General features: G+C 40.0%; 1 protein-coding gene across 3 annotated transcripts in view; it reads left to right on the top strand.

Moving 5' to 3' along the window:
- LRP2 (LDL receptor related protein 2) overlaps positions 1–21239 on the top strand; it is a 204789-nt gene that overhangs the window by 171672 nt on the left and 11878 nt on the right. For all 3 annotated transcript variants that reach the window (XM_040475304.1, XM_040475305.1, XM_040475303.1), the window contains 10 exons: positions 1152–1274; positions 4792–4920; positions 9177–9308; positions 10381–10512; positions 12189–12332; positions 13431–13596; positions 15250–15378; positions 16611–16831; positions 17627–17803; positions 19964–20083. In XM_040475304.1, the coding sequence (XP_040331238.1) occupies positions 1152–1274; positions 4792–4920; positions 9177–9308; positions 10381–10512; positions 12189–12332; positions 13431–13596; positions 15250–15378; positions 16611–16831; positions 17627–17803; positions 19964–20083 (1473 nt within the window). The remainder of the gene's footprint in view (positions 1–1151; positions 1275–4791; positions 4921–9176; positions 9309–10380; positions 10513–12188; positions 12333–13430; positions 13597–15249; positions 15379–16610; positions 16832–17626; positions 17804–19963; positions 20084–21239) is intronic.

Genomic DNA, 21239 nt, shown 5'->3' with positions numbered 1-21239 from the left:
CTCTCTCTCTCTCTCTCTCTCTCTCTCTCCTTCTCAAAAATAAATGAGCTTGAAAAAATAAATACTAACAACACTTCCAAGAATCAGCTCTTGGATCTGACTCCCCGCCCCCCACCAACCAACCTTATTACAAGTTTCTCCTTTTGCTCCTGTGTGTGGTGCAAAAGCAGAAGGAAAATAAAACAGCCAAAGCCTTCCATGTAGAAGAAGAACACATACGTGTGTTGAGTTTACCCAATTCCAGGTACATGCATGGAGGACCATGCCCCTGTACCAAACAAGTAAGGAACCTGGGTTCTACCTTTGGGTTCCTCACAGGTGCACAGGCATCAGCAAGAAGTCTAATTCAACAAAATGAGACAGGGTTCAAATGTGAAATAGCAACTTTAATGTAAGAGAGGTGAGGGAATTCAGGAAGGAAAGTCTGTCATGGTGGGAAACTTCATGCTCTAGAGAGTCAATGACAACTGCAGTCAGAGGGACAAACAGTGGCCTCCTTGCTATTAGGGTAAGAGCTTGTGTAGGGTCCTGCCAGCCTCTCCAGCTTCATGGCTGTCATTGTCCCCCTCATTCCATGCTCCAGCTACAGAGATTTTGATTCAGGCCCAAACACCTGCCATGCTTTTTCCCGACTCAGAGCCTTCCCAAGTGAAGCCTCTTCTTATCCCTCCTCCCCCGGAACTGGATCAGGTCTCGCCAGTGGATGCTATCATAGAACTTTAAAAGTTCTTTTTAAACTTTTATTTGTTCATCTGAGAGAGAGAGAGAGAATGAGCAACTGAGGGAGGGACAGAGAGAGAGGAGGAAGAGAGAATGCCAAGCAGGTTTCACACTGCCAGTGAAGAGCCCGATGAGGGGCTCAAACTCAAAAACTACCAGATCATGACCTGAGCTGAAATCAGAGTCAGAGACGCTTAACTGACTGAGCCACCCAGGCACCCCAGGACTGGGTCTTTCTTGTTTGGCATTGTATCTGGTTCCTAGATACAATGCGTGTATTAGATAGTCAAGATGTATTTGTCAGTTGGTTAATTGGATGAACAAATGAATGGATGAATGAAGCCAGACTGTTGCTGGCCGGGGAGCATTTTAGATACTGACCCATTCTACTCTTAACGTGTACTTTTGTTTTGCCATCTTTCCTTTCTCAGTGGATGTTTCCTGTGATTCACCATACCGGTTCCGATGTGACAACAATCGCTGCATTTATAAGCACGAGCTGTGCAACCATGTGGATGATTGTGGAGATGGGAGTGATGAGAAAGAGGAGCAGTGTAAGCAAAAGTGAAAAAGAAGAAGGAAAGATGAAGGGCCCCAAATTATCTGCAGTTTGCAAAATGTACCTCTTGGATTTCAGTTCATTCTGTAGAGGCTTGAGTTGGACCTATGACAGTGGATCTCTGTTGACAGTTGTTTACAGACTATAAACCTGCGTGTTACTCAGATGCATCCCTGCCCGCTTTTTCCTGTCTGATTTGAGCAAGTCCCTTAATTATTCAGTCTTCATTTAAATATTCAATAAGCTTCCCCCCCGCCTTTTTTTTTCTCTTAAAATGAGAACAAACACTAATTGCTGGTTGACACTTCACAAATTAATGGTTTATTTGTTTTAAAGAAATGCAGTTTGGCTACTTTTTAGCCTAGAGTTACTTCTTGCTAATCTAGGCATGTGAACTTCTCAATGTCCAACTGAAAAGATCATGTTAAATAAGGCAGCCCCGGTGTTAACAGATCTTGTCTTACATGCATCTTTAAAATGAAAACTCATTTCTCAGAAGAGAAAAATAAGGGATTATTTTAAGATCGAAGTTTCAAACTGGCTGCATTTAATGTTTTAGATATTGAAAAAAATCTCTGCTTCCCCATTTTGAGAATGTTTTAAAATCTATTCATTGGACGGGAGAGTTGATTAATTTTTTGGATAATTTACTCAGGAAAAAGTCAGCGAGGAAAATGATTTCCCCAGACTCCAATTATATTTTTTCCTTAAAGGATACTATTTGGGAAAATTGACATAAATGGCTAATTTTTCTGTTTTCCATCCCTTGTATTGATGTGGCCTTGGAATTCTCCCTGCCAGCTGTCATCCTGGAGGGGACGTTGGGGAGGACACTGACACTATTGCAGTGCTCCAATTGTACTCATTTTATTTTTTTTTTTGCCTTTTGGCAGAGGCGAACCTATGGTTATAACATTGTTGCTATGTTTATTTGAGGTAGAGAACAAAAGGATGAAAACCCAGAAATAAAACATTTAAAAATTTTGGGGCAAGTTTCCCCCTACCCCCCTCCCCTTTCCATTTCCCTTACTGTTAATGCCATTTTTTTCAATGGATCAAGACAATTATAGCACATAGGCAAATCTGAAAGTGGATAAAAGGGTCCGTAAACTTACTCTTCCCAAGGAGTAAATTGTTAGTTAAAGGAATCATGGCTTGCCATCACAACAGATAAACTGCAAATTTCAATGGCTGAAGATTGGAGAGGTTGATTTAAAGTTCAATGAAGGTCAGGCAGTTCTCGGTCCTGTAATTATGCCACCTGGAACACATAGTCTTCAAGGTTGCTGAGGCAGGAGAAGAGAGAAATGGAAGAGGTACACAGGTTCTTAATCTTCTGGGTCTGGAAGTGATAGATTTTGCTTGTGCTTGCGGTCGTTTGGTTGGAACTGGTCACATGGCCCCAATATGACTGCAAGGGGGACTGGGAAACCCAGGGAAGTGCATGGATATTTAATGAATACCAATGATTTCCACCACAGTTTACCCTTATGTCAGTAACAATCCGTTTACACATTTCTTCCCATGCATAGAACTCCCTCACCCTCACTCCAAGGGATGTGACTCATAGTCCCATTCAGTAACTGAAATCTAGAAGCCCTGGACATAGTCCCATTCAGTAACTGAAATCTAGGAGCCCTGGATGGGTAGGCTGTAGCCCTGCTGTCAATTCCAGATTCGGTTCCCCTTGGTCCATAAATAAGTTTTATTTGTGTCCCCCTTGTCCCCAACAGATAGTGGTGGATCAGGGGGAAGCATAATAGAAATAAAGATTCCCACTGGGCAAGAAAGAATTAGAGATCTACTGCCTTCACCACTCTATAGCAATTCTGAAACACCAGGTGACACTAGGTGACACATGTTGGCGCAGGGCAGTCCTGATTTTTGTCTGTTGCTCTGGTGGAGTTATTTTTTTTTTTTTTAATTTTTTTTTCCAACATTTATTTATTTTTGGGACAGAGAGAGACAGAGCATGAACGGGGGAGGGGCAGAGAGAGAGGGAGACACAGAATCAGAAACAGGCTCCAGGCTCTGAGCCATCAGCCCAGAGCCCGACGCGGGGCTCGAACTCCCGGACCGCGAGATCGTGACCTGGCTGAAGTCGGACGCTCAACCGACTGCGCCACCCAGGCGCCCCTCTGGTGGAGTTATTAACAGTGCCCTTTCACTCTCAACTATATGGTTACCCTATGTAGACTTTGTGAAGGCCACTACAGTGGGGATTGGAGGAGATTCACTGACGAGGCCAAGGCTCTGCTCTGAGAAGTGCGCTGGGTCTATCGTCCCTCATCGCCTCCACCTTTTGGGAGTATTTCCTTGTCTTTTCCCCTCTTCGTTGAAGAGGGAACAAGAGAATAAGCCCTTTTTAGGAGCTGCACAGCTTTCAGCCACTCCCTGCTTGTAGGTTTGGGGGCCCACGGGTTTTAGAGTCCCCGTCAGAGTATTTTGGCTTGCTTGGTCATATATTTCCTGGAAATTGACAGGCTTTTCACCTGTTTGATTCCAGTCACTTCTAAAAGTGAAGAACCTCACTTTTGAGACATAGTTTTTGAATCTGCTTTCTTTTTTTGCTTTGTTTTCCCCATGTACCTTTGTCTCAAATGATCATCAGTTATCTTCAGGCCATCCAGAAAAACAGATGGGCTGTCATTTCATCCAAGTCAGGTTTTCCTGGGTCTTTCTGTCTCAATGACTTCTAAACAGCAGAATCTCACTGTTTGGGATCTAAATGCAGTCAGTTCTTCCCATGCATCAAGTTTCTAGACTTTATTTTATTTCATTTCTGCTTATAAATCATCTGGTTCTTCCCTGAGCTTTTCTCTGTCTTAATACTATCTGGCCCAACTGGTAATGACAAGGAATGCACACTACTAACATTCTCTTTTCTAACCTCTTTCCATAGATTGACATGCTCATCGAGCAGTTGGTCTGCCTTCTGATTTTTCCCAAGTCACACTTTTACCAGATGTTTTGCCATTGCATAATATGGGTCTCCATCTTTCCTGCCTCCAATATCACTTTCCTCATTGCTTGCCTCCTGACTATGAAGCCAGTGCCAAATAATTTAGGTGTTTATAATGGAAGCGCTTTATATATATACGATTGAAGGTAATTAATACTAGCTGCTGCACCCAACAAATTTCAAACTCTCAGCAGTGAACCTAATGAAGACTTACTTCTCACCCAGGTAAAGGCCTGTGTAGGTTGCCCAACCCTCCTCCATCTTGTAACTAGGCCACCTGAAACACATGGCTTCCCAGGTTGTCAAACCAGAGAGGCACATGGGCTTTATTTGTTTCAGTCTAGCAGTGACATATCTCGCTTCCTACTCATAGCCCATTGAACCAGAACGAGTCACATGGTCCCAACATAACTGCAGGGGGGACTGGGAAATGTAGGGGAAGCACAGGCTTATTTGTGAACAATAACCATCTTTGCCACAGAGGGAAGCATCTTGTTCCACAGAAGAGAAAGTTTTAACTTTGACTTGAACTTTTGTTCTTAAATTACAGGTGTAGCTTCGACCTCTAGACCTTGTAGAGAAGATGAATTTAAGTGTAGCAACGGACATTGCATTTCACAGCATCTTGTATGCGATGATGTCGATGACTGTGGTGACCATTTTGATGAAACAGGTTGCAGTAAGTAAATATTTATTTCTAGAGTTCATTGGAGTAACTCAGGTTTACCTAATGAAAGCATGCAAGAACATAAAGTAGATGATAACTACATAGTTCTTTTTAATTTAATTTGTGCTCTGAACTGCAGTCGTAGCTACCTGTTACTGAGCATTCACTCTACCAGACGTTGGTACCAGACATTTACTCTGTACCAGACATTGTGCTAAATAGTACATGGATTATCTTATTTCACCCTTGTAACAATCCTATGAGCTAGGTATTATTCTCTCCCTCAATTTTTTTTTTATTTTTAATGAGGAAACTGGGTTACAGGTTTAAAAAAACTGGCCATGCCTTCTTACCGTTAAGAGGTTGAGCAGGAATTTCAGTTCTGATCTACCTAACTGCAGAGCACATCCTTCTCCCGTTAACTAGGTGCCTCTCAGCACCTGAAAGCTGTTTTTCGTTTATGAGTCTGCATACTTTTTGACCATAAGCTAGATGCAGTATCCTTCGGCACTTAGGGGAGTTGATAAAGATGGGGATGTCACAGGGAGCCTTGGAAGGAACATTTATTTTTATTGTTAAAGTTGAGGGAGGATTTGTGTAGGAAAAGAATGATGAACACAACCAACAGGTGGTTCTAGTTCAATATTGTGATGGAAATGTTGGAATGACATGTTAATAATTTACACTTTTTTAGTCCTTTAGAGCTCTTATGAAATTCTTGCACATACATTATCTAATTTGTCACTCAAGTCAACCCCATTGGGTTGCTATTACTATGTCTGTCTATATAATCTCAGAGCTTTAGGACGTTGCTTGAGGTCATGCAGAGTGGCAGAGGCAGGATTCGAATAGTCCTGTGAGTCCCAACAAGACCTCTAGTTTGCTCTGCCACTAGGTGTGCCCCTTTGATCATCAACCGACCTCTCCAGGCCTCCGTTTCTTCATAGGAAAGAAAATTCTTCAAACTCTAGGAGCCCATGACTTAATCATCCTAGTTAGTTCCACAAGATTTCAACTTCTTGGGCTTTAAATGCTCTTTCCTGAGGCATCCCAAGGATTTGCTGGCAAATTTTCTCCTGTGTGAGTTACAAAGGAGGGTAAATAACTGGTCATAATGAGTTGATTTGCCTTTTATTTTACCCACTTCCTAGTGGGGCTTGGAGTTTTTGACATAACAATGTGACTTGATGAAATATTTTAAAAAGTATGAACATGACAGGATTTGCAAAACTAGGTGTTAGATTTGAGTCTAGATTTGGTGCCACGACTGACATGTGAACTGTTCCAGGAGTTTGGAGAATTTCCAAGTTGGGCATGGGTCAAACATTAGTTCCTCTTTTAGTTGCCATGTAAAAGGCTTACAATAGACCACAGTATTTTTAATTCAAAAGACATTTGATTAAAAGCAGCCTTTATTGAAAGGGAGTAAGTAGCATAAACATTAATTTAGGTTTGGAAGCAGCATTTTTTTTTTTTTTTTAGGTATTAAGTGGATATGTGATAACGAATTCAGTCTTCTGTGGGTCAATAATTTAAGACATAGAATTCTTATTTAAAATATCAGTTCTCAGGTGCTACTAATCTACTCGCCTTTCTTTTCTTTTCCCTTTCTCCCCTTATTTCTCCTTCTCTTTTTAATTTTACACTTGATCTTAGCCAAAAGGCCAAGAAGCAATCCTTTTAATTTTAAACAGGATCCCTGAGGTGTTCAGGGCATATGTTTGCTTTTTAAACAATATTTTAAAATCAAGAGAGAAAGACATTAGTATTTTTCTAGCATCATTGAAGTATAAAGAAAATAATTAGCCCCATAAAGGTAGATTGACTTGCTATTTCTCTGCTTAGTGGTTCTTATTCCTTCATAAAATAGAAAATAGAGTGCCTATATTATAAATACAGTGTCATGTTTGGTTTTGGATAGATCTGTTGTTTGTGGATTAAGATGGTGATTGTTTTCAGATGAAAGAAGTTATAAGTTCCTCATATTTGAGGAAGAATCTTATAATGTTATATGGTTGCTGCTCTTGTTTGAAGGACTATTGCTTCATAAGAGTATAACTCACTCAAGGGAGCAATTGGTCTAGAAATGTTTACTTCATGGGACCTTTAGTCACAGAAGATTACAGAGTCTAATTATACACATGAGACCCAGAGAGGTTATGTGAGTAGCTTAGGACTGTCCAAATTAATAAAAACAGGTCACACTTACTAACATTGTAGTGGTGACATCACTACCAACCTTATAGAAATTTAAAAGAAATTTAAAAGGGAATACTATGAGGAACTTGATGTCAGCAAATTAGACTACTTAGGTGAAATGGCCAAACTCTTAGAAAGACAATGACATGACTCTAGAAAAAATAAAAAATCTGAATAGATTTATTTAGCAATGTGTAGTTCTTGAGAACTAGACTAGACCTTTATTATAAGGCGTTCATGTGTATATCTTTGAAGTATGAACTCCAATGGCAACATTGCATTGAATACCATGGTACTTTATTTTGTGATTATTTTTCTTTTTCGAACTCAATGTTTTTAGTCGTTTCAAACCTCATATGCTTAAATAGTCATTGTACCCTAAGGAACCCTCATTACCTGCTACAGGAGGCAGATAGATACAAATCTATTTTGCTTTAAAAGGACTGAGCTAGGAGATACCACAGTCTCTTTGGCTAAAATATTCAGAAGCCTGTGACCAAGAGAATTTCATTTGAGAGGCAGACAAAGATTTAATCCTTTATGGAGATAACCACCATCCTTCCCACCCCTGGTCCCCCCATTGTCACTCACTAGGTATGTTCATATTTGTCAGCTTCCCTGTAAGACCTGGGTTTGAGGGTTAGATGGAGACTCAGGATAAAAGATGCAAAGTTACAATAATACAAAAATGAAAGCCAGATGGCTTTGACAGATATTGGCAGAGACAAGAATTCAGGGCAATGAGGAACAATGAACTGTGAGGATGGAGTATGAGTTATTAAAAGTCTTCCCTGGAGTATCTGGACCCCAGAACAGTAGGGATAACAAGAGTCATTCATATGAGCCCTATAAAAATGAACTATTGTTGAATTTTTTTTTGTATTATGAAAGCTATAAAATCCAGAAAATAAATATTAACAACCAAAAGTAAAAATCACTTGAATCCTATAACTAAAAGACAACTAATCTTAAAGTTTGGTGTACTTCTGTTGTCTTTTTTTTGCACATGTATGTGTAAAAATTATTAATATTAAAAAAAATAAAGATACGTAGTCTTTATGTAGTGTTACAATCTTTCCCTCCATTTTTGTTATAGATATTTCCCATGTCAAAGTATCATTTGAAATCATGAATTTGAATGATTGCCTAACAATCCATCATGTAGATAATCATAACTCATTGATTCTAAGATGCATGTTTATTTTCACATTTTAACATCTCTGAAACAAGGATCATTCTTCAGTTGATAACATGCCATAGTGTAAGTCCCAGAGTTTTTCTTTTTTAGTATTACATAAAGTAGTGCACCAGTGGTGGCTTACTCAGATTTGATAAAATGCAGTGTACCATAATTGTTCAAGTTTTCAAAATTTTATTATCAATAATTTATAATCCTTAAATAAATCATAGTGCACATTTTTCTTTTTGAAAGAAAATGTATTAACATGGAAAACTGGATAATAGGGTCTGAATATTTTTAAAGTCCTGGGTTCATATATGTTGTTGCAAAATTCCTTTTCATGCAGGCCACTCTATGGTTCTTATAGCAGTGGTATGACTTATAACTGGCCAACACTTGATATACATGTGTATACATATCTCAGTTGGTCTTCTTATAACTTTATAATTTCCTCCTATTTGTTATGTTGCTCTAACCTGTATCAATGTCCTTTATTACACATATAATAGGATATATATTACATATATCATTTTATATATCTTAATCCTAATATATATAATATATCAGATATTACATATCTAAATATATATAATAGCATAACAGATGGTTACAGTTGTAAAGAGCCTCTGACTTCATAGTTCTGGACTCTGGAATTGGATGTCCTGAGGGTAAGCCTGGCAGTGATGAGTAAAATGGAAAAATTGCCTCAAGAATCTAACATTATATACATTTGTATAAGTGGCATTCAGGGTGTTACCAGATATTTGAATACAGGGGTCCTCAATCCTTTACAAAGACTTATGGAAAGGGGTTATCTTGAGATGTCCTATAATAGGCTATAGATAAGTGTTTATACCTTTCATTTGTAACACTAAGATTGTTTTTCCAGATACAGGAAAAGAAAGATCATGTGCGGAGAATCTATGCGAACAAAATTGTACGCAGTTAAGTGAAGGAGGCTTTATCTGCTCCTGTAGACCTGGGTTCAAAGCCAGTAATTTGGACAGGAACTCCTGTGATGGTAGAGTATATTTCCTACAATTCCTACTTTTTAGGTTTTCCACTCATTCCATTTTATTAAACCCCTGTTGAATTCCCTTAATGGGGCCAAACTCTTGGTTCTTGCTCATTAAAATACTTAAGTGCACCAGTAATTGTACTGTTAGAGGGTGACGATCAGTTCTGAGAGTATAAACTGTACATTCATGATGTATGTAACCAATGATGATGTTAAGATTTTGCTCACTAATTTCTTGGGACATGAAAAAACAACACTCAGGAATGCCGATTACTTTTTTTCCATGCTATCTTGCCCATCCCTAGCAGATGGCTAGGCAGATAGCTCATCCTTAGTAATGTCTGCCGAACCGGTAAGACTTCAGTAATGCTGACTGCTTATTGTATCAGTGTGAGAGATCAGTTTTTTTTTTAAATAAACACAAATTTTATTTTCTTCATCAAAGTCCAACAACATATATTTGTTACACACTTTCTTAAGCCAAACATAAGTGAGTTCTGAGGTATGGGGTTAGAAGCTAGCTTATCAAGATGGTAAGGACTGAGTATGATTTTAAGTGTCTTTTCTTACTTGAATTTTCTGTTTCTAACTCATGATGTATCATACTCAGATGATTGGGACAGTTCTTTTGGAAGCTGAAGCTTAAGAACTCAATAAAAAAAAAAATCAAATGAATGAGTCCCTTTCCTGAAGCTAGTGAGGGCAAGGGAACTGGAACTGAACAACGCCAACACACAGCGGCTTTCCAAAAGTGAAAATTTTATTCTGCTGTTGTAGAGCTGCACTGTTGCAGTTGAACCCCATCTTCGTTGCTTCCTAGCTTTGGGACTTTGGGTTTAGGAATAGTCCATATTGCAGAGTCATTCTGGAGGACTAAATGAGGGAAAAACAGCAGAGGCATGTGAAACCACATCTGACTCTTAGTAAGTGTTCCACAAATGATGGTGTCATGGCTTATTTTTGTCTGCAGCTTTCTCAGTCCGCATTGTTTATGAGTATGGATTTGAACAGAAGCAGGGTCTCTAAGGAATGGTTGGGAGCAGATGGTGCATATTTGCTTTTATTGTATCTACAGACATCAACGAATGTGAGCAATTTGGGGTTTGTCCCCAGCACTGCCAAAATACCAAAGGAAGTTATGAGTGCTCCTGTGCCGAAGGCTTCAGGTCTGTGAGTGACCACTATGGAAAACGATGCGCAGCTGATGGTATGCTGGGTTCTGCTGGGACTAATCAATCGACTTTTAGAGAAATAAATGCTGATGAGTACAATATACCAGAAAATAAGCTTTAGGCTCTCAGTCTTATTTTTAATTCACCAGCTACTTCTCTTCCAACACCCATCCACTCTCTTGCCAGATTAAGACAGTAACTGCAATCCCACAACAAATACGTAGGAATTAAAATGAGAGTCAGGTATTATTTATTATTCTGGGCTTAGCATCTTGTCCACCTTGATAAAAACTTCAAAAAGTGGACAAGATGTCACCTTCCAGAATATTTACACAAGAAAAGCTTGCTTATAGGGTGGTGGTCAACAGAAGGAAGTTAATGAAACCCTCCAGCTCCCACTCTAAGACTAAGGTGTGGGAACCCTGTAATTCATGAAAAATAGTCTCATTCAGTTGGGGCAAGTCAAGGACATTCTGTTGGTAATTTCTTTTTTTACTGTTCATGGACTGCTGATCATAGACAGAAAGAGTCTGGCTCATTTATAATTTCAACCATTTGTTCTACATTTTAGGTTAATGCCAGTATCTGAGAGGCCTGATAGAAAGCAGTAATAAGTACTAGATAGAAATGACAAAAGAGAAAGACTGTGTGGCAGAAGTATTATATAGTCCAAATTTCCAGAGTTCTGACCAAAATCAGCATATCCCCGTCGAAGGGTATAGGTCTTCACAAGTCTTACAGATTTGAATTTGTACTGGAGTTTAAAGAACTTGAAAAGGAAATCACATTTTTAAGATTTAAGAGTAAAATGGCTGTTCAGTTTCTTTATACAAATTGGGCTTTTAAAGCATACGTTTGATTAGCATACTTAAATATTTTACCCCCCAAACCTTCCTGACATTGAGTGAAAACTAGAGTAAAGGCATTTGAGCAGTTGTTCTGGTAATTAGGCAGCAAATTAAAAAAATGTTCAAGTCGTTTAACTAAGGAGATGACTGAAATAAATTCTCGTAGTCACATAAAGCACAATGTCAAGACAGAAGAAATATATAAAGTGAACTTTCAAAAGTTACTTAAATGAGATTTGATTGATATTATTGCAAGTAAATTAAATTTTAAAATTCAAACAGTGCACTTCGAGATGAGTAACCATTGAAATAGCTGCTTTGGGTAAGAACAAGGATGAGCTGTTTTTGTCATTAGCTGGAAGATAAATTGAATCGTGGAGCTGATTACCTGCTAAAACAATCATAAATTCTGTCAGTAAAGAGTAAGGAATGAGGACTTCCTGGTAAACTTTTAGTAACGCTATACATATTGTATTTCTTCTGTGAGATTGTCTACAGTCTTGTGTTTTATTGCCAGTGAATAAAGAAAAAAAAAATCAGTGGAAAAGAGGACACAGTCTAGGGGTCTCAGTCTTGCCCTGTTCTAAACCATCACCCACCGGAGATAGGAATAAAGAACTGATAACATCCCTAGCAGAAATATTAGCTTTCCACCTGAAAATGGAGGCAAGAATGTCCACTGTCACAGATCTGGCAACCCAGTTGGGTAGTTAGCTCTACTGATTAGCAGAGATAGTCAGATTTCTATAAAAACTTATTTTTTTTTAAAGATGGGAGGATACTTGCTATTTTATATCTACTTTGTACAAAAAAGAATTCAGATAGAATTCAAACAGATAAAGAGGCCCTTGTCTTATTTACAGGTAATCCTCCTTTGTTGCTACTGCCTGAAAATGTGCGAATTCGGAAGTATAATCTCTCATCTGAGAAGTTCTCAGATTATCTTGAAGGCGAGGAACGTATTCAGGCTATTGATTATGACTGGGATCCTGAGGGCATAGGTCTCAGTGAGTATGAACTTTCGCATCTGTCATTGATATTAATTGAATTATAAGGTGTTGAACTTTGGGGAATTTATTTTTCAATGAGTGAATTTTGTTGCATGAATTTTGTTGCACTCTTGTCCAGCGTGTTCTGGACGCCTTAGCATGACGGTGGGTCCCAGCCAAACTTTGTCAACTTCTAACCAAACCTTCTCCCATCTCTGGGGATTATCCTTTCAGGACCACCTCATATCTCTTTGTCTTTGCTCGGTAGGGACTGTTCTTCCCCATCACTGTACCTTTCAAAATTTCTACTCAAACTCAACATTTCTACTCAGCTCAAATGTCACCTCCTCTGACATCTTCTATAGTTCTTCCTGGGCACAGTTCCATAAGTACTCACTCATGAGTCCGTAGTGTTTTATATATGGTTTTACTAAACCACCTTAAATAATTGTAACAATTCTCTGGTTCTCCATTTCTTACCTGTAAAATAAGAACAGTATTCTTGTCTGCCTGACTACCTCTGAGAGTTCTTTTGAAGATCAAATGAGATAACATGTGAAAATGCTTTGCATACTATCAATAACAATGCAATGTAAGATTTCTTATGGTAGTGTTTTCACACTTACACAATACAATAAAATTTTTAAGCATGGAAAATACCTAGGAAGCCATAGTCTTCCTTTGATTTTTAAATGCCTGCTATCCACTACCCTGTAGTCTATACGCTAAATAGGATTTCTCGTCTACATAGCTCCTTTACCGCCAGTTATTGAATAGTCTGCCCCTGGTTTATCTATACATTTTTTTTTTGAAGCTAGAACTTGATCCTAATGAGAGAAAATAGACTCTTGACTGAAATATATTTTAATAAGTTACCTTGAAATAGAGACAGCTAAGTCAGTATCAATAAGCTATCAGTTGAAGTATTTGTAGCTAGTAGCTCAAGTATAATGTGTTGAGTTTGATCAGATATATGTAATTGAATTACTAGTCTTATAGGAACAATAAGGAAGTAGAGATGTCAATGAAGGAACAGTAGTCCACCCGATTAGACCCCAGTTCCTCCCTTACCTGATGTTCTTAACATGAAACTCACCTGTTTGTCTTGCCTTGCAGGTGTCATATATTACACTGTGCTAGGCCACGGTTCTGAATTTGGTGCTATTAAACGTGCCTACATCCCCAACTTTGAATCCGGTACTAATAATCTTGTGTCAAAGGTTAACCTGAACCTGAAATACATAATGCAGCCAGACGGATTAGCAGTGGACTGGGTTGGAAGGTAAATTTAGCCACGTTCCCCTCTTGTCAATTCTATTTTCCTGGCTAGATCTCCCTCCTGCTTGTCACACCACGTGAGTTAAGCTGACCCAGATATGGGTGCACTCAGCGCTGGTGCAGCTGGCTGATGCCTGGGCTTGCTCTAGCCCCAGCAACCATCTCTGCTTACCCCAAGGTGTCATATAGACAGTATCATTTCCTATAGTCTATGTATGCCATGAAAAAGTTTGGGAAAGCACCGAAGTCAAGATTTTGTATTATATCTAGGAGAGCTTTCTTGCCGACAGAGTTTTGGATTCCAAAATTAACTTCCAGAATGGCAGCACTATTCATTTTAGAAGAAATGGAACAGTCTCACAATTCTACCAGCAAGGCAGTTGAGATGAGACATTTTTCTCTGGTAATTATTTTGAGGAGGAACAACCCACATCTTGTGTTTTGAGCAGACTGTATTGTCTGAACAGATTGGAAATTTGACTTTCCTGTGTAGTCTTTGGGTTGAGTTAATAGCAGTGTCAGCTTTATTCTGCTCTTTTAGGTCTCCTGGAGCCCCAGGGACTAGAACCAGACCTTTTGTATGATCTCTAAATAAGAGCCTTAAGTAGGTTTATCATCAGGCAGATTCATGACATGCAAACTGATGTGGAAAAGTTCATAAGCTCCTTTTTTGAGGAGGAGCCTTGCATTGGAGTGGCATTTATGGGAAAGTGATTATGTTGGAATCAGAGCTCACGCATTCATAGACTCCCCCATGGCCTTGGAAATGAATGAATAATGAAAAAAATATTTGAGAGGGGAGTCTCAGGGGCTTGTTGCCGACCTCTGGGAGAATGAGAGTCATTTGCAGCATAAATTAATTTTCACCTTTTAACAAACCTGTCTAATGCTCCTGGAAGACTTGAACATCTCTGAAGAAGTTAATTAGGTCCCTGCTGTGCCCACAGGCTATCAGGACAGTCATTTCAGCATTTTTTGTCAGGAAACAAGGCCTCAGAGAGTCAGTAACTTGAAATTATATAGACCGTAGCACTTCCTTCTGAAAACCAAACAGGCAGTAGCAAATCTGTCTTCATGTGTGAAGTTTTGCTTCTTTCTCAGCCTTAATGAAAGAGCGAGTGAAGAAGCTGACGGAAGTCTTTCTGCTTGTAAGAGACTGAGACCTGCAGCTCTAATAGTGAAAATAGGGCAGGGTGGCTTTGCTGAGTTCATTATTTTGGAAAGGCTATTTCCGCTCATTGGAGCTGATGCCAGATTCCTATTAATTCCACTGGGGCTCTTGGTTGAATCGAAACAGATTCACAGGGCAGTTGCAGTTAAAGGGCCAGCTAAACAATGCCTGGTGACTTCCACCTGGAAAGTACATGTCTCATAGTAATGCCAGATGTGATGTCCACCATCATCACTGATCCTGGCTGATCAAGAAGGAGTCCCCTCTATCCCTTACTCTTCCACTTGTAACTTTCCAAAGACGATCCCTTGGCTGAAGAGATTGGGGCGTTCCTGATGGAGGGAGACTCTGCTCTCATCATGAGTATCTAAGTGGTTGTCTTGTTGGCCCCAGCTTCCAAACTGAATGCTTTCATCTTCAAACCTCTTCCCTAGAAATGACCAGTCTAGATTTTTTGGATTTTTAACTTTGTCCCTTTAAATTCAGGCATATTTACTGGTCAGATGCCAAGAGTAAACGGATCCAGGTGGCTAAACTTGATGGGAGGTACACAAAGTGGCTGATTTCCACCCAACTGGATCAACCAGCTGCAGTGGTTGTGAATCCCAAACTAGGGTAAGTACTTGTAGGAGTCCTTTTTTTTTTTTTTTAAAGTTTATTTATTTTATTATGAGAGAGACAGAGAATGCCAGCAGGAGAGGGACAGAGGACAGAGAGAGGGGGAGAGTCCCAAGCAGGTTGCACGCTATCAGTGCAGAGCCCAATACACTGTGAGATCATGACCTGCCTGAGCCCAAATCAAGAGTTGGACACTTAACCAAGTGTCCAACTTAAACAACTTAAACACCACCCAGGCACCCCAGTACTTGAAGGAGTCTTTCATTTTCTAGATATTTGCCACTGGATTTTCAAGAAATTATACCTTTAATTATTTTTTCCTAATTGTACTGAAATTGACTTTGAACTTTTTGCATTGACATCTATGACTAATTTAAGATGCCCTAAAGATCTTTAGGACCATCCAAGCTTCAGACTGATACTGTGTAAGGGGAGGACCTCTGGCCACAATTTTTTCCATAGCCCAGTTGTCCAAAATCCACACATTTCTCAATAGAATTTAAGGATTGGTTTATACCTGGTGATTGGTTTAGACTAGAGGCTGCAAAGTGGTAGCTGGTAGGCTAAATATGGCTCACAGATATATTTTACTTGAACTAAACAGAGCTTTAAGGTTTTTAAAATTTAATTGCTCACACACACACACACACACACACACACACACACATTTTACGTTGTATGTTTGGCTTGAAAAACCAGAACAACTGATAACACCAGGTAGGTATGCCTTTCTTGATGCAGTATTGCCTGGAACTTGTAGACAGGGCTTTGCTCTCACCATCTCTTGATGTTCATGACTGCTGTGCTCCAGTCATTTTTTTTGCCTGCCTGGTCTTTTCCAGGTATTTGAGGTGGTGCAATCCCTGGTCTCCATTTTAAAATAGGAATTCTTGTTTTGTTCTCTGATACATCTCGAACACAGGACAGTGCTGCTCACACATAGGCATTCAATAAATACTTTATGAAGAATGAACAGCTTTGTCATTATACATTTTAAATTGTCTGAATGTATATACTTGGACAGGGCTGGGCAGTCTCTATTGAGGAAGTTTTCAGGAAGGACTACAGATGCACTGGCCCCTCCTTTTCTCTTCCTTTCTTCTAAAGTAAAGTATAAAAATAGCATCACTTAGCACCCAGATCTCAATGAAAAACAGTTGATTTCTTTTTTGGAAGTTCATGCTCTGCTTCAGTGTAGAAGCCTCACTAGAGGAAACTTTCCATTACAGGCTTATGTACTGGACTGACTGGGGCAGAGAACCTAAAATCGAGTCTGCTTGGATGGATGGACAGCATCGGAACATCCTGGTTCAGGAGGACCTTGGTTGGCCAACAGGCCTCACTATTGATTATCTGAACAATGACCGGATCTACTGGAGTGACTTCAAGGAGAACAATATTGAAAGTATAAAACATGATGGGACTGATAGAAGAATCGTTGCAAATGCAGGTTAGAAATGAGTTACAATTTACCATGTTAAATAATAAATATATTTTGGGTCTCTGCCCATTTTCTCCAGAAGGAATCTGAATCTTAGGAACCAATTGATATATTTTCTTAGATACTGCTCCCCTCAACTTCCAGCTACTGATTTAAATGCAAATGAATCCATTAGCAGTAATTAAGGTTTTGTTTTGTTTTTATCCTTTTAACATAATTTTTAAAAGACACTCTTAGCCACAGATATTGAAATAACCAAGTTTCCCATTAGGTTGCCCTGATAGGGGTGACAGTCATGTGTACCAATGGAAATCCATGTCTAACCATTTCTAGACCTATTTGTTTTTATTATGCTCAATTGTTTATTATGTACAACTGGAAACATCTAGAAGGAGAGAAACATTTTATTTTCTAATCCAGATTTCTGCAGAACTGCAACAATCCAGTATCTACCAGCTTTTCCTGATAAGTGGTATCTTATGTTCAAAAAAAAAAAAAGGATCTCTGCCATTCAAATTATTGTCCAAAGAGAAAATCAAATCAGCAACTTGAAAGCGAGCAAGTACTCTATAATTGGCATGAACCAGTAGACATTAATCTAGTTTAATGTCTGTCATCTTGATCTCCCAAAGTAGCACACTTTTGTGGTCACATGTTCAGAAAGTCTGCCTGAATGTTCCTGGATTTTCAAGGCATTGAATTAGGGAATAACTCAAGCATAACGACATCTGACATAAAAGAGGGGTAGGGAATTTTCTATTCAATTATCTTGCTTTGTTTTGGTTTTCCTCTGTGGGTAAGCAGCAATGAACCCATATAACCTGGACATCTTTGAAGGCCAGTTTTACTGGATATCTAAGAATAAGGGAGAAGTATGGAAGCAAGATAAATTTGGGCAAGACGAGAAGGAGAAAATGCTGATGGTGAACCCATGGCTCACTCAAGTTCGAATCTTCCATCAACATAGATACGATCGGTCAGGTAACATCCCTTGGAGTAAGATGTTCCTCATTATCTAGAAATCTTATTTCAAATTAATGGCTATATTGTTGGAAAATGGTAGTGGATTATAATAGTCTGATCTCTTGGTGCATGAAAGGGGTGTGTGTGTGTGTTTTAAACATTTCGACCAAAGAAAAATAAAATTGGCGGTCAAATGTAATTATATACACCACCAGCAGATATGAAGTAAACATATTTCAGTCCTGGGGCACCTGGGTGGCTTAGTTGGTTAAATGTCCAACTCTTGATCTCAGCTCAGGTCTTGATCTCAGGGTCATGAGTTCAAGCCCTGTGTTGGCCTCCACACTGGGCTTGGAGCCTGTTTAAGAAAAAAATTTTTTTTCGGCTCTCGTTTGGAGTTACAAGTATGTACTTCTAGGCCACAGAATCCAGTAGGCATCAAACCCTTGCTAGGTGTCAGGTGGGTAACAATGGGTTCGTGAACATCAGGCTAGTCAAGTTATCTTGAGCTACGTGAGCTTCAGTTTAAAATTGTCAGTCATGCATTTCTACCCCCTCCCCTCTCTCCCATTTTCTTAGTTGTGGGTTCTGCTTCACCAGGTTACCTGTGTTCTAATTCATCCTTCACCACTGAATCAAGCTAGATAAAAGGGAAGGAAATTTTTGAAGTGAGGAAAGGAAATAGGCTTTTATTAAGCTCTATAAGTCAGATTCTCTCTTCAAGTGTTAACCCAGACGTTTGTTACTTTAGTTAATCTCCAGAATTATAATTAGATTTTATTTTCATCTCACATATAGGGAACCCCACCAGTATAATAGCTCGTAAGTCCTCCATGTTCCTGGGGCTCTCGTGCTGGGCAGTTTTAAAGGCAAGAAGGGAGAGGACGGTACATGTGGCGAGCCCCCTCTCTGGCCTTTGTAGAAAAGGCTACCTAGGAGTCAGTGGAGTTGGCTGGGCCCCCTTTGGAGAATGCTGATTGCTGTGTAGGCCAGAAATCTAGACCAAGCTGTGCCAGATTAACATTTACTCTGGACCAGTAGTTCTCAGATTTTAGCATATATCATAATCTAGAGGGCTTGTTGAACACAGATTGCTGGGCCCTACCTGAGAGATTTCTGATTTAATATGCCTGAGGTGGCCTAAAATTTGCATTTCTAACAAATTCCCAACTGATGCCAATGTTGCTGGTTCAGGAACCACATTTGAGAAGTCCTGCTCCAGGCCCTGCTCAAGTATGGGCTGTGGACCAGTAGCACTGGTGAGACATGCAAGTCTCTCAGGCCCCACCCAGCCTTTTTGAATCAAATTCCCCAGGTGGTTTGTATTACATTCAAGTTTGAAAAGCTCTTTTCTAGAGAGCTGAAGAAATGGTAATGGGACAGATTTTGAGTGAGACTTTGGAATATGGCTTATTATTTTATAGCCATTTCCTTGTCTGTAGTTATAGACTGGATGACAGAGAATCAGGATCACAGAATGTTAGTCTGAGAAGAAGTTTAGAGGTCATCTATACCTTGGAGAAATCATAGTACATGCTAAGGTAGAATTCAGATGACTCTAGAATTACTTGAGGAGCTTTTAACACTTGTAACATCCTAGACCAATTTAAATCTGAATTTCTGTGACTGGGCATCAGTAGTTGTGCATAGCTCTCAGGTGATTCTGATAATCACAGGTCTAAATTCCCTTGTTTTTCAAGTAAGGAAAGTACTTGAAGAAAGTACTCCTGTGCGGGTAGGGTGGAAATCATATGTAATATATACTTTGGACACATTATGATCTATCCAAATTTAGGTAACGACAAATCTTGACATAATAATAGGGTCTTTGTGGTCTTTTGAACTATCTCAAATTGCTTTGCATTGATTAGTTTTTGTGGTCATGCAGTGGATTGGACACCTACCTTCCAAATCTGCCAGAGACGGGAGGAGATAAGTGATGGCCAGTAGACAGTGTGAGTGTAGGATGGTGAGAAGTAGGAGGGTGGCTGTGCCACTCTGATGGGGTGCCATGGGGATGGTCATGTAAATGAGGTGAATAGCCAGGTGGCATGTGGCCTAGAGGTGCTGGGCTCTGATGTCACCTGGCAGGGCCACAACTCAGTTGATGGGCGTATCTTTGGTTGGTGAACTCATTCCCTCTTCAGACCCTAACCACTGTCCTCATGTGCTTTCCAGTGCCCAACCGCTGCAAAAATGTCTGCAGTCACCTCTGCCTCCTGAGACCTGGAGGATACAGCTGTGCCTGTCCCCAAGGCTCCACGTTTATAGCAGGGAGCACCACTGATTGTAACGCAGGTAGGGGTGCTGTCTGCACAGCCATGGGGGCCTGGGAATGCTCTTCTGCCTTCTTCAGTAGCTTCCCTACTTGTGCTTCTCTTCCTGTAGGAGCCTGGAAAAAATCCTTGTGTGGCTGGGTCCTTTGCAGGATAGAGCGGGGGTGGCTCGAAGGAGGGATGAGAGATGGGGAGATATGAACAGAGCTGAGTGGGACTTAGGGAGCCAAACAGAGTTGGTGTTCCAGTGATTGCTGAGAATTATTTGCTAGGATCTGAAGGGTACCAATCCAGTGCCCCCAAATCTACCATTGTGTTGTTTTGTAAGGGTATTTGGAAGAGTGGGTTTTCGATAACGTCTCTACCTCCTTTCTTTACCTCCATACTGGGGGACCTTATCCAGTGCGGATGGGAGGGCGAGAGGAGGGTCACTCTTTTCCTCACATGCTCATTTCAAAGTTTTGACAAGTGAAAAAGGTACATTTAAAAAGACACCTTACGGGGCGCCTGGGTGGCTTGGTCGGTTAAGTGTCCGACTTCGGCTCAGGTCATGATCTCACAGTCCATGAGTTCGAGTCCCGTGTCGGGCTCTGTGCTGACAGCTCAGAGCCTGGAGCCTCTTTCAGATTCTGTGTCTCCCTCTCACTCTGCCCCTCCCCTGTTCATGCTCTGTCTCTCTCTGTCTCAGAAATAAATAAACGTTAAAAAAAAAAAATTAAAAAAAAAAGACACCTTACATTGTTGGAGGCTGGAGGCTGGAATAAGGAAGCAGTGCTTTATTTCTCATCCCAAATGCTGTGGATGATCTGTGCCTAGCAGGACCTTTCTTCAGTGACTCTTAAATTAGGGAGTATATATAAGTCCTGGGGAATAACTAGTGTCCCTGGCTAGTATCCAATTCTTAATAATACTCATTAAAAAAATCATCCTGTAGTTTGCTAGCAGCCCATTTTGTGGCTCACATCCTTGTTTTTATTTTTTAGTGGCCCATTTTATGGTTCCCTTCCCTCAGTTTTAGCTGATGATGCTATGCTTAACCACCTGTGGCCACCAGGGGGAGCAAGTGGTTAAAGAAGGCACCAACTTTTGGCTCTTCTGAACCAGCTGGAAAAGTTGGCGGGTTTAGAGAATGAACGCAGGAACCAAAAAACAGCTACTCCCGCTTCTCTTCCCCTGTC

The sequence above is a fragment of the Herpailurus yagouaroundi genome, unplaced genomic scaffold (assembly GCF_014898765.1).
Source record: "Herpailurus yagouaroundi ecotype Mexico unplaced genomic scaffold, PumYag 140, whole genome shotgun sequence".
NCBI classification, from domain to species: domain Eukaryota; kingdom Metazoa; phylum Chordata; class Mammalia; order Carnivora; family Felidae; genus Herpailurus; species Herpailurus yagouaroundi.
The sequence above is the reverse complement of the archived record's forward strand: the minus strand, read 5'-3'. Positions and strand labels throughout refer to the sequence as shown.